The 27,810-nt window shown below is 43.7% G+C and overlaps 1 protein-coding gene across 1 annotated transcript in view; it reads right to left on the reverse strand.

Annotated features, from left to right (window-relative positions):
- The window catches only part of MYO5B (myosin VB), a 224,013-nt gene that overhangs the window by 8,864 nt on the left and 187,339 nt on the right, over positions 1 to 27,810 (reverse strand). The window contains exons 32-38 of the mRNA XM_006891707.1: positions 27,587 to 27,730; positions 22,493 to 22,644; positions 20,090 to 20,179; positions 19,055 to 19,205; positions 16,002 to 16,287; positions 15,097 to 15,271; positions 10,087 to 10,167 (exon numbers count right to left, since the gene is read on the reverse strand). Of these exons, the coding sequence (XP_006891769.1) occupies positions 10,087 to 10,167; positions 15,097 to 15,271; positions 16,002 to 16,287; positions 19,055 to 19,205; positions 20,090 to 20,179; positions 22,493 to 22,644; positions 27,587 to 27,730 (1,079 nt within the window). The remainder of the gene's footprint in view (positions 1 to 10,086; positions 10,168 to 15,096; positions 15,272 to 16,001; positions 16,288 to 19,054; positions 19,206 to 20,089; positions 20,180 to 22,492; positions 22,645 to 27,586; positions 27,731 to 27,810) is intronic.

The following is a 27,810-nucleotide window of genomic DNA, read 5'->3' on the forward strand; positions in this document are numbered from 1 at the left end:
GACTGGTCCCTGGAGAGGGACATCATGTTTGGGAGAGTGGAGGGGCAGCGAAGGAGAGGAAGACCCTTGATGAGATGGATTGATTCTGTGAGTGGAGTGGTGGGAATGAATGTGTTTGAGATGGCAAGGTTGGCACAGGATGGAATGGCATTTAGGGCTCTTGTACACAGGGTGGCTATGAGTCACAAACGACTCAATGGCACATAACAACAACAACATGGGATAGTTAATTTGTCTTGTAGTGTTAAGAGGCTGAATCAGCTGGTCAGCACAACAACAACAACTCTCTACCTTTTTGAGATAAATTGCCACCATCAGAGGCATACATTTTCAAATGTGAGTATACACTGGTGATACTGTCCATGTAAATGGCTTCTTTTTGTTTTTTAAAATCTTTTTATTTATTTATTCTTTTTTTTTATGTGTATACCGTCAAATTGGATCTTACTGCTACAGGAGGCGATGATTGTTCCTCCTTCTTCAGCAGAGCATCTGGTGGATCTGAACCGCTCACCTCTGGGATTGCAGTGCAGTTTCCTACCACTAGGCCACCAGAGCTGGCTGTAAATGGCCTCTTAAAGGAGCAACATGTATGTATTGTGTGTATGGGGTCAAGTTCAAGAGGGTGAGACTGATTTCTCTCCATTTCCTCTGAACTTTGTATTGGGAGATACAGAATGCAGAATAAGAGCTGGCAAAAAGCTCCCTCCAACGCTCAAGAACTTTTTCTTTAATAGACTTGCCAGACAACTACTGAACTTGGTTTCTTGGGAAGACTCAGCATCTGGTTGCCCACATCTTTGGTGTTAATATATGACTTCTATCCTCTTGTGAATGTCCCTTTGTTCTTACTTAAGCAAACCTGCCTTGGACTTGGCATGTAGGTGTCCTCTGACCTTCACTCTGAATTCTCTACTTGTAAACAGAGCTGCTGTCAGTGTATTAGGGGTTACTGCTCTCCCTCTCAGATTTCCAAACATGCCCTTTGCTCTATGTAAACTGTCAACTCTCCATAAAAATTAGTAGTAGAAATGGTTGGTTGCCTTCAGCATGGTCTATTGGTGGTCCTGAAGGGGCCTTTCCATCCACTCCCTCCTCTATGTGGCTGGGAGAGGGGGCAGCTGGGTGAAAGGGGTGTGTGTGTCTCTTTCCCTTGGAATGCTTGTTGCCCCTTCTGGACGCTCTGCTGGCCTCAGGGGAGTCCTCGTATCTAGGAAGCAGCCACAACAGCATGGTTTGCACATAAATGCACACACAAGTATGTATGTACTTAATACTGTGACAAAACATGCGCCCCAAACAAAACCTTCTGCTGCCAAGTTGACTTCTAGCTCACAGCAACTCTGTAAGGTTTCAACGTCTGTTCATCAATTTTTTAATTTTATTTGAGATTTTAATGACAATCTATTAATCTTGATAAATACTGCTAGCCACCACATCTTTCTCCTTGTGAGCAGTTGGCAGATTTGAATTGCTGACCATTTCACTGGCACCAGAATACTTTAACCACTGCACCACTAGGGCCCCTTGTAAAATCTACATAGCCCAGAATATTTACTTTTATGTTTTCATTTTTCTTTTCTTTTTTTTTCCAAAGCAAACTTACTTTTTTAACCTGTGTAATCACATATTTCACTGGCGTTAAGTACATTAAAAAAGATATGTGACCATTGACTACCAATTATTTTTTTTCCCCAAAGAGTTTTCAATACCACAGCTAGAGATGCTGCACTTCCTGTGTAGTAACTCCCCACTACACCACCCTCCAGCCCCCAAACACCTCTAATCTATTTTTTAAAAACTGTTATGTATATAATTATTCATATACATTGTGTTCCACAGGTGTACATAGTGGGGGTTTTTTGATGTGTGTTTCACACTTTCCTTCATTAACATGTTTCATACAATCATTCCCATATATCATGTTTTATAAAGCTAATAACGACTGGACTATGCTCACCATTACCCGTCTTTTCAGATCCCTGCTGGATCTTTCCTGCTTTCTTCACTCCCTCCCACCACCCATCAAATTGTACAAACCTGTGCTTTCCCCTCCTACACATCCTCTTCCCCTCTGTTCCCACCTCTTCCCCTTTTGGGTTCCCATACAGGTTTTACTAGTTATCCTTCTATTTTTACAATAATGGTCTTATCAGTATTTGTCCTTATGAGACTGAGTTAATTCACTCAGCATAACGTTCTCCAGCCTCTCCCAAGTTATGTAGTATTTTTCCAAATTGTTGCTCCTGAGTGCTGCATAGTATTCCATCATGTGAATTAACCACAATTTTTCAATCTATTCAGCGGTTGGACTTTTGGCCTGTTTCCTTATTATTTTTTTAAAAATTAATTTTCATGAAAGTTTACAGAGACTTTGGATTTCCATTCATTCATTCATTCATTCATTCATTGTTGCACTCTTCTCCCTGCCCACCCCTCATCCCTAGTTTGCTCTTCTCTTTGAAAAGTAAAAGAAAAATTCTTTCATTGTTACACATGCTTCCTTACTCTTGTGATGGTGAATAATGCTTCTATGAACCCTGGTGTACAAATCTCTATTTGTGTCTCCGTTCTCATTTTTGGGGGTATATTCCTAGCAGTGGAATAATAGCTGGGTCATATGGAATTTCTATGTTCAGTTTTTTTGTAGGAAACATCAAACTGCCTTCTAGAGTGGTTGTGCCATTTTACAATCCCATCAGCAGTATATAAGAGTTTCCACCTTTCCAACATTTATTGCTGGCTGTCCTGTTAAACTCTGCCACTGCTGCTGGGGTAAGACGGTATCTCACTGTGGTTTTGATTTGAAACTCTCTTTTTTGCCAGTGATTTAGAGCCTAATCTTTTTGTCTCTATGAATTTACCTGTTCTAGATATTTCATGTAATCACAATCGTCATGCAGTATATGACCTTTTCTGTCTGGCTTATTTCATTTGGCATGATGATTTCAAGGTTCCCTCACGCTGGGCATATAGTATCATGTCATGCCTTTAGTGACTAGATAATATTCTGCTGTATACACATCTACCACGTTTTGCTGATCTATTCATCTGTTGATGGGTACTTGGGTTGTTTCCAGTTTGGGGTACGGTGAATGATGCTGCAATGAACACAGGTGTCTAAGTACCTACGTGATTGATTGTTTTCAATTCTTTTTTGCATATATCTAAGGGGATGTCAGGTCACAGTTATCATTTCTGACAAACAGCGTTTTCCATAGTATCTGTGCCACTTAATTTCCCACAGTTAGGCACAAAGGTTCTAATTTCTCCATTTGCTAGTCAATATTTGCTGTTTATTTCAATTTTGTTGAGCTAACAGCCATCCTAGTAAGTATGCAGTGATATTTTTCTGTGGTTTTGATTTGCATTTCTCTGTAGACTAATAATGTTCTATTTCTATCACACCCTTATTGCTCATTTTTAGTTTTTCTTTTTAAGAAATGTCTATGCAAATCTTTCTATTTTTTTAAGTTTTTATTTTATTTTATTATTTTATTTTTTTGTGTGTGTCTGTGTACCATCAAATCAGATCTGACTGGTACAGGAGGAGATTGTCCCTCCTTCCCCGGCAGAGCACCTGGTGGATTCGAACCGTGCGCTTCTGGGATTATAGTTGCAGCTCCTTGCCACTAGGCCACCAGAGCTCCCCTAAAATTTTCTATTTTTAAACTGGAATGTCTATGCAAATTTTTCTATTTTTAAACTGGAATGTCTTTTTTTTTGTTACTGAGTTAGAGGAGAGATCGCTCCAAATCATTCAGGAGCAATGCTGCCAGTTTGAGCACTGTGGTGCACTCGGTTCAAGCCATGGTTTTTTTTCAGTCACGTGCTGTGCATCTGAGAGCTGGACAATGAATCAAGATGAGAGAATTATTGATGCCTTAAGAGCTGCTGTATTAGAGAAGAGTACTGAAAATCCATGGACTGCCAAAAGAACAAACAGATACACTTTGGAGAAGGTGAAGTCAGAATGCTCCTTGGAGGTGAAAGTGATAAAGATTTTACATACTTTGGACATACTGCTAAGAAAGGCTGTTCTTGAAGAAGGACTTCGTGATTGGAAAGGTGGAGGGTGAGTGGAAGAGAGGAAGACCCTCAACCAGATGGACTGACAGAGTGACAGCAGCAACAGGACCGAGTATGTCAGAGATTGTGAGGTTGGAACAGGAACAGGACAGAGTTCAGATCTGTTGTTCATAGGGTTACTATATGTCACATTCAACTCAACAGCAGCTAACAATACCAAGCTTATATTTTATTTGTAAATCTTTCCTCCCATTTCTGTGAGTTGTCTTTCCACTCTTTTGAATAGTGTTACCTGATATACAAAAGTTTTTCATTTTGATGAGTCTAATTTGTCTTTTTATTGTTGCAGTCTGTGCTTTTGGTGGTCCATTTAAGATACCAGTGTTGCAAACAACTATGAGATATCATCTCATCCCCTGTAAGAATAGCAAAAAATAGCAAGCAACAAATGCTGGCGAGGTTGTGGAGAAACTGGAGCCTTTATTCACTGTTGGTGGAAGTATAAAATGGTGCAACCACTGTGGAAGGTGGTATGGCGCTTTCTCAAAAAGTTGCAAATAGAGATACCATTTGATCCAGCAATTCCACTACTGGGAATATACCCCAAAGAGACCATAACTGCTGCCCAAGCAGATATATGTACACCCATGTTTATCACGGCTTTGTTCACAATAGCAAGGAGTTGGAAACAACCCGGTGTCCATCAACAAACAAGTGGCTAGAGAAAAACAAGAAACTCATGCAATATTATTCAAAGTGGGTGACCCTGGTGGACATTATGCTGAGTGAAATATCTCAGTCACAAAAGGACAAATACTGCATAGTGCCACTGTTATAAAACAAGACTGACATTGGGGTTGGAGGGAGACTGAGAAAGATGGGATAAATAATGTATACTGCATTGAAACAGATGAGGGAGAAAACGGTTTAAAAGGGATATGTGATTAGGTATTATTGTCATGACAGGAGTCCAGAACTAAAGGTGCATAGTAGAGTGGCCCTGGGGGCAGGGATTGTAAAATAATGAAAGAATTTTTCTTTTACTTTTCAAAGAGAAGAGTGTACTGGGGGGGAGGTGTAGGTGGGGAGAAAAGTGCAACAATGAATGAATGTAAATCCAAAGTCTCTGTAAATTTTCATTAAAGTTAATAATAATAAAAAACCTTTAAAAAAAAAATAAAAGAAACCAGTGTCAAAGTTCATGCAGATAGGCCACTTTATTTTCTTCTAAGCCTTGTAGTTTTAGCTTACATGTTTAGGTCTGTGTTTCATTTTGTGTTAATTTTTGTGTATGATGTGAGGTCATGGTCAAATGTCATTCTTCTGCATATATTTGCCCAGTGTTTTCAGCACCCCTTATTGAAGAGATTGTAGTTTCCCTATGGAATAATCTTGGCACCCTTTCTCAAAATCAGTTAGCCATAAATATAAGTTTATTTCTAGGTTTTGTATTCTATTCCATTGGTATATAGGTGTTCCCAGTACCACACGGTTTTGATTACTGTAGCTTTGCAGTAAGTTTTGAAATTAGAATATGCCAACTTTCTTCGTCTTTTTCAAGATAGAGTTGGCTATTTGGAGTTTCTTGATCTGAATTTTATGGTGGGACTTTATAAATCTTAAAAAAATCTCCTTTGTAATTTGATAATTATTGTAGTAAATTTGTAGATCAGACTGGCTAATATCATCATCTGATTATTAGATTACATTGGTTACTATTGCTATTTTGATAATATTAAGTATTTCAATTCATACACATTGGATTCTTTCCTATTTATTGAGGTCTTCTTAATTTCTTCCAGCAACATTTTGTAGTTTTAAGTAATGAACAAAACTTCATTAAATCTTGTTCCTTTCTGGTTAAATTAATTTCCAAGTGTTTAATTCTTTTATTATAAATAGAACTCTTTTTTTTTTAAGCTGAAGAAGCTTTATTTTTATTATTTTTGTGTGTGTGAGTGTACCGTCAAAACAGATCTGACTGGTACAGGAGGAGATTGTCCCTCCTTCCCTGGGGAAAGCATCTGGTGGATTCAAACCACGCACCTCTGAGATTGTAGTTGCAGCTCCTTGCCACTAGGCCACCAGAGCTCCCCCGCTAAAGAAGCTTTAATAAGGGGGCTACCGGGTGGGATTCCTTGGTCTGCAGAGAAACAGGCAGAGGAGGGACAGACCAGGGAAACACTTTACCATCAAGTGGATTAGGGCAGGTTTTATAATGAAGGTCTTTAGGGAGGGAAGGGAGGGACATTCCATTGTAGTTTAGCCAGGTGGGTGGTCTTCTAGGGAGGGAAGGGAGGGGCACTCCAGGTAATTGAGGCTGTTCACTCCCTTTGTTAACATCTTGATATTCCTTGAATCCTTTGTTCTCCCTTTGACCTTGGTTCTGCCCTGAGAACTGCTTTCTTAATTTCCTTTTCAGATTATTCATTTCTACTACATAAAAACTCACCTGATTATTGTGTGTTGGCTTTACTGTTGTTGTTATGTGCCATCCAGTCGCTTGCGACTCATAGCGACCCTATGTACAACAGCCCTAAACCCTGCTCTGTCCTGTGCCAATCGCACTATCTCAGATATACCCATCCCGATTACCACAGTCACTGAATCAATCCACCTCACAGAGGGCCTTCCCCTCCTGCGCCTGCCCTCCACCCTGCCAAGCATGATGTCCCTCTCCAAGGACTGGTCCCTTCTTGCAACATGTCCAAAGTATGTCAGAAGAAGCCTCAGAATCCTTGCCTCCAAGGAGCAGCCCAGTTTGACCCTCTCCAGGATGAATCTATTTGTTTATTTAGTAGTCCCTCAATACTCCTCTCCAACACCAAAGCTCAAAAGCATCAATTCTCCTTCTATCCTCCCTAGTCTTTGTCCAACTCGCTGATGCATAACAAGTGATTTCAAAGACCATGGCCTGTATCAGATGCACCTTAGTCTCCAGAGAGAAACCAATGCTCTTCAGTACTTTGGAGAGGTCCCTAACAGCCGACTTTATTGTTTGTTGGCTTTATATAATGCAATAATGCTGAATGTATTTATTACTTCAAATATATTTTCTATGCATTCTTGAGTTTTAAAAAAACAAACAAAAAACAACCCCAAAAACCCCAAACAACTAACATAGAGAACCACGCCATCTGAGAATATAGCTAAACTTATGTCTATTCCTTTCCATTTTGGATGCCTCATTTCTTTTTTTCTTGCCCAATTCCTCTGGCTAGTACTGCTTTAAATAAAGTAGCAGAAGCCAGCATTCTTTTTTTCTTTCTTATCTCAGGGTGGAAGCTTTTAGTCTCTCATGACTGTTCTTTTCTAGTAATTTCTCCTGGCAGTCCTTGGTATAATCAATACTCTTTGACAACATAATTCAAATGCCAGTGGATTTCACTAGTTGTTCCCTCTAACAAACACTTCCTGGCTGCTTTAAGTGTCTGATCTGATTCCAGAGTTCTCAAACAAATTTGTATTGGTTTTTCCAGGTTAACCGTTATTTCTGTGAAAGGACCAAGCCTTGTTGTTTGCCGTCCTCCCCGACATCCTCCAGGCTCCTACTCCTTTGCCTTATCCACGCTGGGTAAGTCTCTACCTCCTTCTCTCTGCTGTATCTTTAATAGCAATTTCCCCCAGCGCCCTTAAAAGAACAACCTTCAGTCGGACTTGGCATTCTTTTTTGACCTCCAGACACTATTCTCTTCATATAAACAATGCTAAAGCTAATTTCTCCTTTGCCATTGTTCTTTTTAGACCTGGGAGTCTCTGTCGACTTACTCTGTTCTCTACAGTGAACTTCTATTAAAAAAAGGGGAATAAATTCCAAAAGTATTTCAAAGACAATAGCTTCTGTTCACAGGTCCCTGTGCTTCCCATGGTTCATCAATGTATTTGATAAGCACGTATTTTGGGTCCCTCTCCTCCCTTTCCCCTTTTACACATTTATGTTGTGCTGCATCACTTTACTGGCTACAGAGTTTATACCAGCCTGAGACAGTAGGATGTCATTTCAAGGTATTTCTCACATAAAACATTAGGGAAAAGTATTGTTGTGTACTGTTGAGTTGGAACTGACCCATAGCTGACCCTCCAGCAGGTTTTTACAGGTAGCTAATTGGGTGGGAGGAGACTGACCATCCTTTTCCCATGGAGCAGCTGGTGGATTCGAACTGCATGCCTTCAAGATTGCAGTGGAGCTTCTTATCACTAGGCCAACAGGACTGCATAGTTACCATTTTTCTGAGCAATTGCTATACAATTCACCATTCAGTTGTTGGCAGTTAAAGAAACATATGAAGATTATGTACTTAGCCCAAGATCATTCAAATTCAAATTTAGGAAATTCATCGTTATATAAAGAAATTATCATAGTCTTAAGAAATAAAGCCATGAAGAAATGCGCAAAATCACTGGCAGTAAGAGAGATGCAAATCAAAACCCCAATGAGAGAGCATCTCACCCTGGTAGCAGTGACAAAGTTTAATAGAACGCAAGTAATAAACACTGGGGAGGATGTGGAGAAATATGAACTCGTATACACTGTTGGCGGAACTCTAAAATGGTACAACCACTCTGGAAGACAGTTTGGTGTTTCCTCAAAAAGCTGAACATAGAAATACCATATGACCCAGCTATTCCACTGCTTGGAACATACCCAAAGAAAATTAGAACTAAGGCACAAATGGAGATTTGTACACCAATGTTCATAGCAGCATTATTCACCATCACAAGAACAGGAAATAGCCCAAATGTCCAACCAAAATTGAACGGATTGAGAAATTATGGTGCATTCACCTGATAGAATACTATACAGCATGCAAGAGCAATGATTTTGTAAATCACTACCTAACTTGGGAGGGACAGGAGGGCATTATGCTAAGTCAACTGATTCAGTCCCATAAGGACAAATACTTTATAAGACCATTATTGTAGAAATAACTAGTAAAATGTGTATGAGGAGACAAGGAGGGGAGAGAAGAAGAAGAGGAGTGAGGGTGGGTGGGGGTAATCACGTTGTTGTTGTTGTTGTTGTTGTTGTTGATTGCCTTCAGTCAAGCACATAGCAACAGTATGAACAAAAAGCCTCAAGCCCCTCTACAATTACTGACATTTATCAATGTTCACAGAGTTTAGGAAGTAGATGCCACTCCTGCACAATTAGATGGGTAGAGGGAGAGGTGTGGGTAAAGGAAATAAGAAATATCTGTTGTGAAAAACAACGTATACAAACTTTGTACGCAACCCAGCATAAAGAAAAAATGTTATTGTTGTTGGTGTTATTGATTGCTGTCAAGTCAAGCACGACTCATAGCGATCCAATGAACAAAAGGCCTCAAGCCTTTTATAGACATTTATCAAAGTTCAGAGTTTCCAAAGCATGTGGTTTAGGAAGTGGATGCCACAAAAAAGAAATAAAACCAAAACAAGTTGGCTCTGACTCATGGTGACTTCATGTGTGACAGAACTGTGCTTCATCGGACTTGTAATGATATTTTGGGAGCAGATCACCAGGCCTTAGTTTTGAAGTACCTGTAGGTACTTAGTAGCCAGGTGAGCTAACTATTTGCATGCCAAAGACTCCTCCTTGAGAAAAGATAGATTTAAAACATCTTTTCCCTAACATATTATCTAAAAGACATTCTTCAAGACAAATTTTATAAGTCTTAGAGACAAGACTAAAGAATCCAAATTTCTTTCCTAAAACACTATTAGTTGCATTTGTTAATTCTGCTTAGTGGTGCAGGTTTTTAAAATCTGAAAGGCAGTGCTTTTCTGAGTATAATGAACTATTCATGTAGGAGGCTTCCTTTTCACCCCAGTAGGAAGCTAAAGAACACAGGCTCTTTCAGCATATACTACAATCAGTGTTCTATCAATAAAGAGAAGTAAAAGTATTACTCGAACATTGTATTTCCTTTATTAGGCCAAGCCTCAGGCTCAAACTCAAAAACTCAAACTTTCAGCCATTGAGTCCACTCTGACTCACAGCGTCCCTCCACCGAGTTTCTGAGGATGTAAAGCTGAAAGGGAGGAAACCTTAAAATTACTTAATATTGTAATACTCACCTGAATTGTTCGTATAAAGGCCACTGTTACCCGTTCTTCGAATTCATTCAAGGGAGTATAAAGGTTTAAAATTTTCACAATCTGTTGGGATGAAAACAAAAGTTTGACACAGAGCTAAAGGAACGTAAGCTGACTTTTGAGCTTTAAAGACAGTATAACAATTGGCATGGGACATGATCCTCTTCAGAGAGCCCTACAACTTACATGAGGCTTGAATATTTATACCAGCAATCTACATTTAATAAACTAGAACCCAGAGTTTTGCTAAGTAGATCTGAGTCCTTTTACTCTATCTTCTACATCCTTATTCTGCCCCACCTCCAAAACCTGATGGCTTGCAAAATAATGAGAATTTTAGGACATGGTTGTCTGAAGTTTTCAGCCTCTTAAGAACTAGTAATTAAAAGGTTTCTTCAAGAGGTTGTTGCTAGGTACCATAGAGTCCACTAAAACTCAGAGTGGCCCTATTAGTGCCCTATCCTGTGTCATATTATTATCTCTGATATACTTGAGCCCATTGTTACATTTACTGTGTTAATACATCTTACAGGGGGGCTTCCACTCTTTCACCGACCTCCACCTTTCCAAGCATGATTTTTCCCCCCAAGGACTAGTCTCTCCTAACATGTCCAAAGTATGTGAGATGAAGTTTCATTAGCCTTGTCTTTAAGGAGAATCCTGGCTGCACTTTTCTCAAACATATGTTTTTTTGGTTCATTGGGCAGTTCATGGAATATTCATACTCTTCTCTAACATGCCACACAAAGGCACTGATTCCTCATGATAGAACTGGGGAGTTTATAAAGAAGATTCCCCCCTGCCCCACAGCACCCTCCCATGCCTAAAACAAAGTCATTTATAAAAAAACTGATTTTCTTACTGCATGGGATATTATCATCTGTCTGCCTACAGACTGTTTGCTGGAAATGGCCTGCCCAAATGGTGTGAGGCAAGAGGGCCAGCTACACCCTAAAGAGAAGTTTACAAAAATAAAATCTATTTGAAAGGGGAACAGTGTTTAAAAACTGTTAGTACATTTATGGAAGCAAGAAATATTCTTTAAAGGTTTTGGGGGTTTTTTTTGTTGTTGTTTTGTTGTTATGTGCCATAGAGTCACTTGCGACTCATAAGACCCTATCTATATACAAGAGCCCTAAATGCTGTTCTATCCTGTGCCAACCTCACCGTCTCCGACACACTCACTCCCACCACCCCAATTACAGAACCAATCCATCTCATGGAGGGTCTTCCTCTCCTTCACCGTCGCTCCACTCTCTCAAATATGATGTCCCTCTCCAAGGACCAGGCCTTGAAACATGCCCAAAGTATGTCAGACAAAGCTTCAGAATCCTTGACTCCAAAGAGCATTCCAGCTTCACCTTCACCAGGACAAACCTGTTTCTTCTCCTAGCAGTCCATGGTATATTCAACACTCTCCTTCAGCACCACAGCTCAAAGGCATCAGTTCTCTTTCTATCATCCCTAGTCACTATCCAACTCTCTGATGTCCAGTTCAAGCACACCTTAGTCTCCACCCTGACATCGTTGCTCTTCAGTACTCTTAAGAGGTCCCTCACAGCTGACTTTCACAATGCAATTCGCCTCTTGATTTCCTGGCTGCTGGTATCAAGAGAGTTGACTGTGGAGCCAAGCAAACTAAAACTGTTAAGTATCTCAATCTCTTCACCATCCATACTGATGCTGCCAATTGGCCCAGTGGTGAGAATCTTTGTTTTCTTGATGTTGGGCTTCAATCCATATTGAAGACTGCAGTCCTTGATCTTCTGTAACAAGTGCTTCAGGCCCTCCTCAGTTTCAGCAAGCAGGGTTGTGTCATCTGCATAACACATCAATCCTGATGTCACATTCCTCCTCATACAGGCCAGTGTCTCAGATGATCTGTTCTGCATACAGATTGAAAAGGTATGGTGACAAAATACATCCCTGATGGGCCCCCTTCTTGATTTTGAACCATGTAGTGTCTCCTTGCTCTGTTCTGACAATCACCTCTTGGTCCAAGTATAGGTTTCTCATAAGCACAATCAAATGTTCTGGGATTCCCATTCTTCTCAGAGTCAGCCACGGCTTGTTGTGATCAACAAAGTCAAAAGCCTTTGCAGAGTCAAGGAAGCACAGATAGACATTCCTCTGGTATTCTTTGCTTTTTGCCAAAATCCATCTAACATTGGCTACAATATTCCTAGTAACACGACCTCTTCTAAATCCAGCCTGCACATCTGGCAGTTCTCTGTTGACATATTGCTCCAATTGTTTTTGGATAATTTTTAGCAGAATCTTGCTTGTATGTGATATTAATGATACTGTTCAATAATTTCCGCACTCTGTTGGGTCATCTTTCTTTGGAATGGGAACAAATATCGATCTTTTCCTATCAGTTGGCCAGCTGGCTGTCTTCCAGATTTCTTGGCACAACTTAGTGGGCACATCCAGGGCAGCGTCTGTTTGTTAAAATAAATCACTTGGTACGCTGTCAACTCCTGGAGCCTTGTTTATTTGCCAATTCCTTCAGATCAACTTGAACTTCCTCCATCACCACAGGCTCTTGCTCATATGTTATTTCATGAAATTCTTCTGGGTCAGCCAATTCCTTCTGATACAGTGACTCTGTGTACTCCTTCCATCTTCATTTAATGCTTCCTCGATCATTTAACATTCTACCCAAAGTATCCTTAAGTATTGCCACCGGTGGCTTGAATTTATTTTTCAATTCCTTCAGCTTAAGAAACGCTGAGCGAATTCGGCCCTTTTCATTTTCTGACGCCAGCTCTCTGCACATTTCATTATTAAGTATCTTGCTTTGTCGTCCCGAGCTGCCTTTTGAAATTTTCTGTTCAGCTCTTTGATTGCTTGATTCTTCCTTTAGCTTTGGCTTCCTGGCTCTAACATAATATTCAGAGTCTCATCTGACATCATAAAAAGACAAAGTTCACCAGTCTGATAGAGATGGGTTGAACCCCACGAAAACTTTTCCTAGTCACCCTTCAAGTCTGGAATTAAACTTACCCTCTTGGTACACCTTTCAGCCAAACAACAGAGAGGTCTAAAGGTAAAACAGTAATACCAGGGAGGTACTCAGTCCTCAGATCAATGAGCCCCACAAGATTAAAAGTGCAGGATTTGGGGAGCTCTGGTGGCCTAGTGGCAAGAAGCTGCACTGCAATCCCAGAGGAACACGGTTCAAATCCACCAGACGCTCGGCCGGAGAAGGAGGCGCAATATCCTCCTGTACCAGTCAGATCTGATTTGACGGTACACGCACACAAAAATTTAAAAAAAAAAAAAAGTGCAGGATTTGTCCAGAGATAAAGCACAGGATTTAAGAAAGGATAGGACAGAAGGGTGAATGGAAATGGTATACATAAGAATGAAGGGGGAAGAATACTGTTAGATTTTGGGAGTTGCAATTAACATTATGAACTATAAAGTGTGTCTGACCTGATGAGTGGAAAATAAATTTGTTCTGTAAACCTTCACTCAAATTACCACAAATATTTACAAATTTATTGTGAGTAGGAAAGAAAAAAGAATTGGTATTTCATCTTTTAGCTAGTGGAAGAAGTAAGGTTATGTTTAATTGCTGTATTAAGAAGTATTCACTCTGTTTTTTCTTATTTTCTTTCATGCTGAACATAGTGAAGATGCATCATTTCTCTGGAAAGTCTGATTTCCTCATGCTGATCTCCATGCTCTGTGTCCAAACAGGAGCAACCATGATGCAGGATGAGCTTGCCCTGCATGTGGAAGGATTTATTTCTGGATGGATTGGGAATATTGATGTAACCAAGTAATACTATACAAAGTGAGATTTTTGTGTTGTTTTTATTCTTTTAAAGAAAAGGGACATTTAAACCCTTGGTTCATAAACAGAGCAATGAATAAATATGACTGAAAAAGAATAGAGGCTGAAGGTTTGTCCAAGACTGATGTGTGGCTGAGCAATGTTTTAATAAAGCTTAAAATAAATCTAATGCTACCGGAAATAAAAAAAAAATAAATGCCTTTAAAGGTTGGTGAAAAATATTGAATACACCATGGCTAGATAAGAATGAACAAATACATCCTGGAGAAATTATAATAAAAATGCCCTTCAGAAGCAAGGATGGTATACCCTCATTGGTCATGTTATCAGGAGGGACCAAATCCGGGAGGACACCATGCTTGGTGGTCAAGCAGCAGAGGGTCAGTGTGAAAGAGAACGACCTTTAATGCCATGCAATATACAGTCATTGCAAAAATGGGCTCAAACATGGCAATGATTTAAAGGACAATGTTGGATCAGGCGGTGTTTCTTCCTGTTTTACGTAGTTGGGTTGCTCTGAGTCAGAATCAACTTGATGGCACATACAACAACCACAAAGACTCTTAATGTTTTCTTTTAAATGATACCTAAGCAAATGTATGACAATACTGACATTAAATGATAACTAAAGCAGTTTTTCTCATACCAAATTCCCAGCACTTCCAATTTCTGAAGAAACTATTGCAGAACTCATTGTGTTATAGAAAGCTTGATGTTTTGCAGGTTTACTATTTTATCTTTCTATGTGAGCAGCAAAGCTCTGAGAGTTACTAGAAAACTGTAACTGGGGTGTCTCGCTTCACACGCGGGCTTTAGTTCCTCTGGGAACATCTCATCAGCTGAAACTTCAGAATGGATCATTCTCACCGCCATCAAATCAATTCAGACCAACAGTGAACCTGCAGGCAGAGAACTACCCACTGGGTCCCCAGGCTGTAAATCTCCGAGCCAGAAGGGCCTCACCTCTCTCCAAGGAGCAGCAGTGAATTTGAATCTTTCACTTAGCACCTCAACGATTACTCCACAGGGCCTTCGATGGGTCTACTCTATCATTAAGGGTATTAATAGCTGGAAGGCAGTGCTGTAAAACTGACAAAACAGGTGAGAAATGGGAGCCAGGGCCAGATGGAAGCTTGCACTGAGCGCCGTGGCTGAGCGCCCTGGCTGGAGGAGGTGTCAAGCCACCGTACCTGCTGGGTGCTGAGGGAGGTGCACAGCGAGCAGATGGCCTCGGCGTCCTCTGGGGTCTTCTTCTTTAACTGCAGGAGCTGGGCAGCTTGGATCAGAGGCTCCATCGTCTGAACTGCTTCACTCTGGTGAAGGTTTCTGCCCCGGAGCCACTCTTCAAGTTGACTTATATTGTACCTAAAACACAGGTAAAAAGTGCACTGTGTAAAGTCAGTCACTCTGATTCAGGACAAGATCATATGTTGTGTTTACTCAGCAGCCTGGATGTATCTAGTGTTATCTCTCATCATTATTATCCCAAGGGGGTGAAGCTGGAGAGAACTGCCTGGCACTCAGGAAATGCTGTGTGAGTGAATGAGTTTATGAGTGAATAGGTGCTTAATCTCAAGCAAGGGTGGCATACCGAAAGTGTTGGTATAAATGGTTAATAGGAGGAAGGGAATTAAATAGATAGAATTTAAGCAACTGATTTTTAAAATTCTCAAACACATTTCAATATGGGCCCTTCTGCTTCTTACTTCCTAACTTCTCTGCCATCAATCCACTGCCCACCAGTTGATTCCGACTCATCACAACCCTATGCTGGCTTCTCTCTGGGAGGAGACTGCTCATCTTACTCCCACAGGGCAGCAGGTGGATTCGAACTGCTGATCTTTCAGTTAGTGGTGCAGCATGTTAACAAACTCACTATGCTACCTGAGCTCCTAACATTGCATTTTCTGTCTTTGGATCAAATGAGCAAACTTTTCTGGCTTTGAGCTTCTTTGTTTACTGAGTGTCACCTCAGTGTTTGGTGAATCGGACCCAGCATGCTTATAGTGTTGGGTATAGGCTGAGCCTGAGAGGCGAGTGCTGCCTGGTGTCCAGCTGTAGCCTGTGCACTGGGGGCCCCTCACGTGGCTTCTACCTGAGCTGCATCCCTGTGCTCCAGGAGCAGGCGTCCTTCCGCAGAAGCAGGTTGTTGAGCGTCACCGCGTTGATCATGTAGAAGAGCTGTTTGAACACCTGCTGGATGATCTCGGGGTCCAGGCCCTGGTCACACATGACTGAGTGAAAGGCATTCATCTGGCGGACGACGGCTTCCAGGCAGTAGGAGTTGTCTCCGTCCACCATACTGGAGGAGCGCTTCCGGTACCCGGTTGGCTTCACCCCAGAGAGACCCTGAATGCTCTCATTTTCCAACATGGCAGAAACTGAAAGAAAAGCATGATCAGAGAGGATGGTGAGTCCCCTACAAACAAGATCTGCGTTGGGGTTTTTTTGTTGGTTTTTTTTTACTTTTCCCATCAGGGTCTTAGCAAAGGTACCAACCAGAAAAATACTGAGATGATCAGAACCCTGAACTCTGATCAAGCAGCATGGAATGTCTCATATATTGGCTTGAATATGAAATAAAAGAGCTGTGCATCAAATGTTTACTTTATTCATGAGACAAAGATAACAGGCAGGTACCAGCTTGATCCTGTACTGCCTTCTGTTCTGAGAACACAAAGTTTGAGAGTGAAAAGACTTGGGTGTAGTTCCAACCTAGCCAGTGACTATGCAAATGCACTTGTTATTGTTTGGTACCATGGAATCATCTGTGACACACAGTGACTCTGCAAACAACAGATTAAAACTCCATCCCATCCTGTGCTGACACTGAGTTACTATTGAATTTTACCCATTTTACAAATGAGGAAACTGAGGAATAAAGAGGTTTGAGAATTAGTTCTTAGGAAGAGGCTTACCCAGGACTTGAACCCAGGTTGTGAGACTCCAGAACTGGAGATAGTAATCATTACATTATTCTGAATCACAGACTATCTACAGCTTGATACATCTGTTCTTTTTGTGAGTAGGGAGGATAAGTTAGCACCCAATAAGAAGACTCCTAGGTAGAAATAAAAATTTAGAGTGAACTTTATTCCAAGAATATATTTTGGGATTGGCCTGACAGACTTTGTTCTCTTTGGAATTCACTCATTACCTGTTTGTGTTTTAAGATCCTGGAGGTGAAGTCTTCACACATGGGCTCAGGGGACATTTGCTCCCTGGAGTTTGTTCTCTGAGCTCAGCAAGTGAAGCATACGTGTGCCAAAGCCAAGTTAATTTTTTCTTTTTTTCAAATTAATTTTTAATTTTTTTGTACTGGGGAGTGGGAATCTGCTGCCCAGCACCTCTTTAAAGTGCCAGAGAGCAAGGATATCACTTTAAAGACTAAGGTGAACCTGCCTCAAGTCATGGTATTTCCCATTGCTTCATATGCACATGCAAATTGGACACTGAATAAGGAAGAATGAAGAAGAACTGATGCTTTTGAATTCCCTAAATATGCCATGGACTGCCAAAAAACCCAAACAAATCTGTCTTGGGAGAAGTGCTACCAGAGCATACCTCAGAAGCAAGGATGGTGAGACTGCCTCACAGACTTGGGCATGTTGTCAGGAGACATCAAGCCTTAGAGAAAGGCATAATACTTGGAAAAGTGTCAGGTCATCAAGGAAGAGGAGGACTCTGAGTGAAGTGGCTTACCACAGTGACCGCAGCAATGGGCAGACCCTGCATAGACTGTGAGGAGGGGCGGAGCTGGGCCACTGCCATCTGTTGTACATGGGGGCTGTTATGAGCTGGAGTTGGCTCATCTAACAACAATTTGTTATTGTGATGTGGAAGGAAGTTAAGAAGCGAGTGGGCCCTGCTCTTCATTTTCAGTTTCTGGTTTCGTGTTAAATGCACAAGGACTCTGCTTGGTACCGAGAGAGTGTGTCATGGGGATTCATCGAATGAGTGCTTACTTCCGCGTTCTTTTGCAGAAACAATTCATGCTCTATTCTCCATGAGTAACAGTTCTAACAAGCAAGGGCATACTTTCCACGACCTCTACATTTATACCTATTGAATTTATATTATGTCTAAGTTTGTTTACTTGGGGAAAAAATAATGTTCTAGAGAACAAAGGAATAAAGATGACCCAGACTCTTACTACCTGTGTCTCATGTGTGTGTGTTTTACTCTTTTATTTTCAAATGTAAACTCTTCGCATTTAATTTACTATTTTACAAACCAGGTATAAAGGCCATGAATAAATGACGTAATTTATGTGTACCTAAAGTTCATGGAGGGAAGAAAAACACCTTGACAAATTGAAACTAAATTTCTAATGTCTTGCAGGATCCTGCCAATGCTATTTCCCCTCATTATTTATCTCACCAAGGCCATATTTTCCAACCAATGACTCTCTTACTTGTCTCCAGCATTAAAATTCCAATCATCATGAGTATAAATGCATTTTATTTGTGTGTGGGGGGATGGCACTGAAAGTTCCCGTGCTCTCCTGCGCACACCGCACACACCTCCTCCCTGCTTTAATGTGGGGAGGTCCCCACAGGACTTTCTGGAGGCCATTCTGTAAGGATGGGAAGGGATGTTCCAGTTCCTTAAGGTTAGGTAAGGGAGTCCTGGTAGGGAAATGAGTAAGCAGTTGCCGCTAACCAAAAGGTTAGTGGTTCGAATCCACTCAGAGAAAGACCAGGCAGCCTGCCAATCTGCTCCTGTAAAACACAGCACAGAAGACCCGGTGGGGCCGTTTTACTAGGCCCTGTGGGGCTCCTACAAGAGGCAAGCATGGAGAAACTTCATCTCATGTACTTTGTGTGCACTGTTAGGAGGGGCTGTTCCTCAGAATGGGACAGCATGTTGGGAAAGGCGGAGGGTCAGTGAAAGAGAGGAAGACCCTCAGTGAGATAGACTGACACAGTGTCTGAAGCAAAAGGCTCAAATACATCAGAGGTGGAGGACAGGACAGGGTTCAGATCTGCTGTTCATAGGGTTGTACTCTATTCAACAGCACATAATAACAACATGAGTCAAGATCAACACATTGGAACTGCAATAACAAGTGGGGGCAGCACTTACCACGGCTTGCCTAGGCCTGATGCCAGACCCAGCATGGATGAGGTACACCTGTCGTCGGCTTACCTATCATCGGCTGCAATGTGCCTTCCGCGATCTTAATGAGCTGCTGGTAGATCTGAATGGAAAGGTCACTCAGCACCTGTCGGTATTCTGTGAGGTCAAAGTTCTTAAGACAGTGCTCATTCTGCTTGGCTGTGTTCTGAGTCATGAAACCCTGCAGAGGAAGGGACATGGTAAGAGACACCGTGGTCTGCTGAGGTGGCCCTGAGGCTCTGGACACCTCAGGAAATCTCCTTGTTCTTATCCAAGTCTCTAAGAATGACCCATGAGTCCCTGTCACTGCTGTGAGGTCTTAGTGATGACCCTTGAATTTGGAAGGCATTGTAAAAACCCTACATGGCTGAGAAGTCACAACTACTTAGTTACAAAGACCAAAATACTTCAGTGAAAATCCCTTCGGTATTAAAAAAGATGGAGAGGGCGAATTTGACTCATACATGAGTGTGACTTGGCAATGAGCTCTGCTGGCCTAGTGGCAACAAGCTACACCGTAATCCTGATGGCACGCAGTTCAAGTCCACCAGCTGCTCTGTGGGAGAAGGACTGGCAATTGCCTCCCATGCAGTTAACTGCCTCTGGAAAGTCACTTGAGGGTCAGCTAAGTGTTGGTTCGACTCCACGCTACACAATGACAAAGTTATATACTAAAAGCTGAAGATCAAACTAAGCTCTGACTCTGTGGAAAGGCAGGCAGCCACATTCCAGAGACATAAAGACTGATTGGTGTGGCAAGTCCTTTCACTGTGCCGGGAGGAGAGACTGTTAATGCCATTCTGGCACAAAAGATGGAGTAATTAAAAAAAAAATAAATAAAAAAAGAAAAAAAAACAAAAACAAAAACAAAAACAAACAAACAAAAAAAAGATGGAGTAATTCCTAAACTCCAGGCCACGACTCTGGTTGCCACTATGTCTTGCCTTTCGGAAAGGCGGGTAGTGAGAGAAGAGAAAGGATGAGGAGGAGAAAGGAGACTTGACCCAGCAGAGGGCAGTGTCTGGGACAAACTGGCGTTCTCACCGGGGAAGCCTGACCACTCACCTCGTCCCCGCTGTACTGCTTCAAACAGTGGAGCAGGCGGCAGGTGTTAGACAACCAAAACGATGTCATCTCAAAGTCGTCATTGTGCTTCTGCAGAAACGAAGAGAGATGCTCAGAGGCGAGGAGACGGTGGCGCCTGGCGACCAGCTCGCTCTGTACCTCTCTTTACTCATTCCTTACTCTTCTTACCCAGCATGCTCTTACCAAAACCGCCAATGGACAGGACCCTCACCCACTGCCAAGAGGCCATGAGACTTGTTCCTTCAGTACTGGAGACGGGACAGAGAGCCTCTCTTAGGTCCCCTGATCCTAGGTGTCACTGCCTCACATATGCAAAGGACACAGGGCTGAGTGACACACAGGAGGGTCTATACCAGCAGCCCAGGGTGCTAGCCTAACCACTTGGCCAGCTGGTCCTGGCTTCCTGAGCTTTTCAGTTAAGTTATCCATCATAATGCATGTCAGAGAACATGGCAGGGAAGTATCCTGATATCCCATTTAAATGGAGGGCAATTGTCCTAATGGCTTCAACTTTCTAGAAAGCTATTACAAACCATAACTGAATGGAAAAGGGTGTCAAAGAGCTTAAAGGGCCATGATCTCACTTCTGCACTAAAACCCAATGACCCCAGGGAGCTCATGCCCTGTCAGCGAAGTGCTGTCTTTATTTAAACGATAAGGGAGTGGTATCAGCTGTGATGAAAATACACAAGGAAGTAGAACAGAGAATGGCAGCCAGGGTGGGGCCAGCGACTGATGAGGAAGGCTTCTCTGAGGAAGTAACACTGAGGTCAGCCTTAGAGGCTGAGGAGGTGACAGTCCTGCGTCCATCTGGTGAGATGGGGACAGGGAATCTGATGCAAAGGCACAAGTTTAGAACATTCTAGGGATGGAAGAAAGGGCAGGAGAGGCAACCAGCTGTCAGTGTAGTACCCACACATCACGGGAGAGAATTTGAAGCCGACACTAGCCTGCAATGTGAGACCACGACAGGTTACTTTTGGTGTTGAGATACATCTCATGCACTCTACAGTAAGACTCTCTGAAGTGTCCAACTTAGTGGTAATTAGTAGACCCACCAAGTTGCACAACTATCATGACCATCATCTAATCCCAGAACAAGGTGGGCTAGTCCGTAGGGAGATGCACTGTTAACCCAAAGGCCACGCTTGTCTGCTGGTTCAAATCTACGTGCTGCTCTAAGGGAGATAGTGGACATTCTCCTCCAGTGAGATTCACAGACTTGGAAAACCCACCACAGGGTTTTGTAGAATTCTTCTGATAATCCTAAATGGAACCCTGTGTCTACTGGCACTAACCCCAATCCACCTCTCCTGGCCACTGTCTGTCTACTTTCCATGGATTTACCTTTTCACATAAATTGGACTCACACAACATGTGACTTCCTGTATCTATAATCTTTCACTTAGCATAATGTTTTCAAGCTTCATGTGTGTTGCAGTATGTACCAATTCTCCCTTCCTTTCTATGGCTGTGTAACAGTCTACACATCTATCAAGTGATGAATGGAGAGACAAAATATGTTTGCCCACATATATAGACTTACCAGTCTGTATGTGGATAGAACACATTTTGTTTATCCATTCATCAGATGATAGATACCTGTGTTGTTTCTACTTTTTGGATGTTATGAATAATACTGCAATGAGCATTTGTGTACATATTTTTGTGTGAACATGTGTTTCTGTTTCTCTTGGAAACACAGATAGGTGTGGAAATGCTGAGCCAGATGGTAACTCTGTGTTTAACTTTTTTTATACACTTTCCAAGGTGGCTGCAGCATGTTTAATTCCTAGGGACAACGTAGGAGGTTTCCATTTCCTCTAGGTCATCACCAATACTTGTAGTAAGTTTTCAAATTGGAAAGTGTGAGGCTTCTAATGTTCTTTTTTAAAATTGTTTTTGACTGAACAAGTAGCAAGAGAATGGTGTACTATTAAATGAAAGGTAGAGACTGGGAGAGGTGTAGGTGTGGGTTAGTGGTGAAAGAAACAATTTTGGAGATGATGCATCTGTTAGGTCTTTGGGCAGAAACATGAAGATGGCTGAGCTCATTAAAGAGGTCAAGGCTGGAAACATCAATTCGAGAGTCATCAGCCTGTTGTTACTATGTGTTGTGGAACTGAATACAATTCGCCCCGTATTTCCTCCCCTCTCAAGGTATCTGTGAGCACCTAGCTGTCCCTGGAGGCTTAGCTGGAGGTCTAGCTGGGATTGCTGGGCTTCCTGCCATCTCTGAGCCCGAGCATCTTCCTCTGGGGACTGTCACGGATGAGTACTTCTGTCCTCAGATCCCTTGCCTTTGGAGAACGATTCACTGCAGAATCCAGAGATGGGGAAGGCACAGGAGGTCACGGCACACCCTTCCACTGGGACACTCACCTTGAGGACTTTCTTAATGCCGTTGATGGTGGCGGTCAGCAAGGAGTGCACCCTGAGGTCGTCGTTGACGTAGTCGGCGTGCCGGATGCACATGAACAGGATGTAGGCAGGGAGACAGGGCACTGTGCCGGACAGGGTCTGTGGCTTCAGGTCTGCCAGGAGCAACACCAAGAAGTAAGAGTTAAGTTTACAGGAGACACATAGGGATCTCAGAATCCTGTAAAAGAGGACCAATACTTTCAGTATTTTCTTGAAGTTTTCTTCTAAGAAAAGGCCTCTCAGAGGGCTGAGGACTGGCAGGAAGAAGCTGCCCTAAGAGACACAGATTCCTCCTGACCCCAGTGACAACAGGTGCAGGAACTATCATTTAAAAACTCAAGATAAAACTATGCTGCTAAGGAATGTCTACAGTTAGGATTTCTGGAGCCTAAATTTTATAAATTTTCAAATTTACTATATAGGCTGTCATAAAGGGAGCTCTGGTGGTCTAGTGGCAGGAGGTTGTGCTGCAATCCCACAGGCACACAATTCAAGTCCACCAGCTGCTGCAAGGGATAAGGATGGGCAATCTTCTCCTGCGCGATTAACTGCCTCTGAAAACCCACTTAAGGGTCAGCTCTGGTTTGGTTCTAACTTGATGGTACACAACAACAACCACAACCATCACACTGTCGTAATAAGGAGCCCTGGTGGTGTCGTTGTTCACATGCTGGACTAACTGAAAAGGAGCTCTTGTAGCTTAGTGGTGAGGAATTGTGCTATGAACCCAAAGGCTCGCGGTTTGAATCCACCAGCTGCTCTACAGGAGAAAGATGGGCAATCTCCTCTTGTGCATTTACAGCCTCTGAAAACCCGCTGGAGGCTCAGCTGTGGATCAGTTACGGCTTGACAACACACAACATACGTTAGTAATATCTTCTCTCAGTCCGCTGGACGCTGTTAAAGCCTTTCTGTGTCAACTGTAGTTAAATATGTAAATTTTTAAACAGGTTTCACATTTTCTAAATAAACTAGTATAAATAAAAAATAAATGTTAAAAACAAAAAACCCCAAACAACAGAGACGGGCTTTTACTTCTTCATTCTTACTGCCTGAGGGAAAGCACGTACAAGTAGCTACTGGCTCCAGTTTACACGGTCCACAGCCAAGAGGGGGAAGAGCAGGGAAGCCTGGTTCTCCTCCAGGATGAGAACTCCCAATTCTTGCCTATCTCTGCATCCCACCATGGGCACAACGGGTTCTTCAGCAGTGCGATGCAGGGGCGGCCCCCAGGAGAATCCAGTGTGTGTTTGCTGAGACAGTGAGTCAGCATGGTGGGGGAGGGCTGCTGTGACCTCCAGCCTACTTGGCTGTTAGTTCGGGTACATACCTGGCAGCGTGTGTGCAGATAACCTCACAGCCTTCGTTGGCATGGGCTGGCAGCAGCCATGCCCTCACTCTCCAGAGCCCCCGCCTGGCATCCTCGCTCCAGCCTCGCTGGTGGGGGTGGCCAGTGCTAACTCAGCTACAGTCCAGGGTGGCGACTACCCCACTTGCTACTCCCCCAGTGGTCTCTTGTGCCCCTCCCACCTCTGTCTCGGGGAAGTTTGTTCTGGCTCCGGTCCCTGGGGTGAAAGCGTGGGAGGCAATCAAGTTCAAGCAATAATCCCAAAAGAGGAGGTGGAGCCTGGTGCAAAGGGATGAGGAAGGCTGAGAGAGGGGTGCTGGGGCAAGAACTGCTGGGCCACGAAGCCCCCCTGCACATTCTCACTACCGTCCAGCTTTGCGTCCTCATCCCTCCCACCTCCAGCCTAGGCCTCACACACCAACCCCGCCCATGGAGCAGACTGAGGGCATGTCACCTCCCATCTACTTGCAGCCTCACACTTCCTGCCAGGGCTGCCCTTCTGGGGGTTGGAAGCATGCTGCCAGCACCTCCTGTTGGCACCTGGGTTGTCCTGTCCCCTCAAATCCACCATTCCAGTCAACGCTCAGGGACAGGTTAACATTTGGGCCCTTTATAGGCTCAGCAGGTAGCTGTGGACTAGCCCAAGGCTTTAGCTGTTGTTGCTGTTGGCCACTGAGTTGGAACGGACTCACAGCTAACCCTTCAGCGGATTTTCAGAGGCAGTACATTGCACGAGGGGAGACTGTCCGTCCTTCTCCCATGGAATAACTGGTGGGTTCGAACCACTTGCCTTTGGGATTGCAGCACCGCTGTCAGCAATATTTAAAATGCAAGCTGCATTTTAAGACTCTGACTTTTAACCTACAGCTTCTGGCTTCCCGCCTGACCCACGTGCAGACGGCTTTGGGATGTCCTACAGTGACTTCTGTCCCCTTTCACAGCTAAAGGTTAGCCCTTTGGAGTCAGGGACTTCGGGTTTGATTTTCCTCTGTCCTCCGGTGACCAGCTGAGTATCTGAGCGGGGTTCAGGAAGATCTAGGCTTCCTTGCGAGGCGTATTCTAGAGTGAAGAGGGTTGGATGTCGTGTGTTAGCAGGTGAGCTGGGTACGAGCTTTCCTGGCCCACAGGAGGAGACATTGTGAAACCACCAGACATCTGAGTCCAGCGAGCCTGCTTGTTCTTCTTTTACTCGGATGCTGTGAACTCTCATGTTTGATTTGCCACAGATTAAAGGCTCCTTCTTAATATTATGTGAACAAGACACAGCTTGTTTAAAGAAGTGTGGCACCAGAACTGAAATCACATTTAATTACTGGACAACTGCAGAGGACATTAAGATTTCACAAAAGAGCAGGATACTCCGTTTTCAGCAGGTGACTGCACACCCAAGCTGAGAAGCCACAGTTTAGTCTTTCTATCAGCAAACACACTCCCTCTATCCTGGGTGCCTGCCTCAGGTCAGGTGGGGTTCTGCAAAGTGGGTGGATGACATACTTTTTTGAAAACATGAACATCACACCACTCACATTTGAGGAGGGTTTTAACATGCACTTTCGCTGTAGCTGCGGTTCATGTGAGGTGTAAGCAGGGCTGGTATAGTCTCTCCATTTGACAAATGACAGAACTGTAGCTCAGGGTCAGAGATCAGAGAGCCAGGCCCTCCTGGCTTTATACAGCACCCTGCTCAGAATCTTGTTCCCAGCTCTGCTTGTTGGACTGGGGTGTATACAGAGCACAGGAGTGGGAGTGCTGGAGCCAGATGGTGTGAGAAAGAGTGGAGGGAGTGGAGGAAGCCGCACTCAGAAGCCAGACCCCAGAAGGAACTGCCAGACAAAATACACACGGAATTTCCAAGACAAAAGTCTGGGCCACCTGACAGCCTACAAAGACAGTGAATTCTCTTCATGCTACTTTGGTGAATAGTGTACACTTATATGAGGGGTCTAAGGTGCAACTATTACCCAGAACAAAGAAGAATAAAGGAAAATCAAGGACTACTAGTCCCAAGGACCAATGACCACACGCACTTCAATTACCACAGCCCTGAGACCAGAAGAAGTAGATGGTGCCCGACTACCACTGTTGACTGCTGAAGGGGTAACAGGAGAAGTTGCCTGATGGAGGAGGAGAGAGATACTACAAACCTCAAAATCCTAAAAAAAACCTCTCTGGTCTTGTAGAAACTGGTGGACTATGGCCCTTAATCCTTCTTCAGATCTGCAACTGAAATCATTCCTTGTGACTCAACTGTCAACCAAATGACAGGCCTATGGAGTGAGGCACACACCCCTTAGAACAGCCAGTCACACAGGATCCAAAGGGCAGCATTTCCCCAGAGATAAAGCACTGAAATCAGAAAGGGATAGGCAAGAAGGATGAACAGAAACAGAAAATACAGGGAGGGACTGGGAAGAGTGCTATTATACAATAAGGACTGCAATTAAAAATGCCACTAGGGACAATGGGTGGAAAGGAAAACCAATTTGCTCTGTAAACTTTCACTCAGATTACAATAACAATTACAAGAATCAGAGCAACATGCAAATGTGACAGACACACCCCAGTTAAGCAGCAGGAAAGAGCTGCTGAAGGGTGGGGGCTCCCCTCTGACTTAGAAGCAGGTGTGTCCAGAGCTGCCAACCCAGGGAGGGGGACTTCTGGAGGGGAATTCTGGGAAGCTCCTGGGGGAATGTGGATGCTGCTGATCCAGGAGCCAGGCTTCAAGCAACAAAGTGCTGGCTCATTTAGTGCTCACAATTGTGGGCTGATGGCAGTGTCATCCTCATTTCATAGAAAAGGATCTGGAGGCACAGAGAGGGTGAAGAGCAGGCCTACCATCACACAGCTGGGGGTAAAGGATCTGGGTTTGAATCCAGGCCCTCTGACTCCAGAGCCCACATTTAACGTGCATGTCACATAGCACTTACACTCCGGAAAGCACTATACAAATAGGGAACTTGAATCCCTGATCCACAGGGGACCAGCTGTGTGACCTGGGCACTGTCCTCATGTGTAAAACAGAAATGGTAGCAGTTCCTACCCAAAGCGTTGCTGAGATGGTGAGGGCTGTGAGGAGGGTGCTGTGCTGAGCAGAGGCCCTGTAGGACGGATACCTGGAGAATCACCTGACATCACTGCCAACATGCCCTCTCACCCAGAGAGTTTTAGCACAGGAGAGGGAGGCTGGGTACTGCTGGGGAGAGGTCATGCTGAGAGCAAGGGCCTCCCTCCTGGGTGTGCAGTCCACACGGCAAAAGACAGTTTTCATTTGGAAAGCAGTGGGTCACTGTCAGGAAGAGTAGCCTGGGATGATGGGTGCAAGGAAGAAAGGGAGGTGCAAGCTGGGGATGAGGGATGAGGCCAAGGGGAGGTGTCAGTGTGTGGAGGATTGGAGCGAAGACACACAGTGGGGTGGTGTCAGAAGAGAGAGAAGGGAGGTGAAAGACAGGTGAAGTGACCGTGGGGGAGGGCAGAGGTAGAGGTGGGGGCAGAGGGTTGGTGGCATGATGTGGTGTCAGATTTGGGGGATGGGAGTGGAAGACAGGAGTTGGGAGACAGTGGGGCAGTGTTAGAGGTGGGAGTGGGAGAAGGCATAGAATGCTGTTGTGTCAGCATAGGGGAAAAGGCGTGGATGACAACGGTGGGGACGGAGGTGGGGCTAGAAAGGTGCATGGAGCGCTGGCCTGGGAAGCTGCGGAGGCTCCTACCTGTCACCAGGTTCCTGATGAGAAGCGCCTCATCCTCCCGGTGGTACTCCAGCATGCCCTGGAAGTCTTTCTCCTTCCGCTGGACGGTGACCTGCCTCGTCAGCTCGTCAGGTCTCCTCTCACTCTGGGCCAGCGCCTGGGCAGCTGAATGGGGAAGAGGAGGGAGGGCACGTGAGGGCCAGGCCTGCATCCTGCAGGTGAAGAGGGGACCGTGGCCACAGAGC

This window comes from Elephantulus edwardii, unplaced genomic scaffold (assembly GCF_000299155.1).
Source record: "Elephantulus edwardii isolate Elephantulus edwardi_28Jun2011 unplaced genomic scaffold, EleEdw1.0 scaffold00103, whole genome shotgun sequence".
Lineage (NCBI taxonomy): Eukaryota > Metazoa > Chordata > Mammalia > Macroscelidea > Macroscelididae > Elephantulus > Elephantulus edwardii.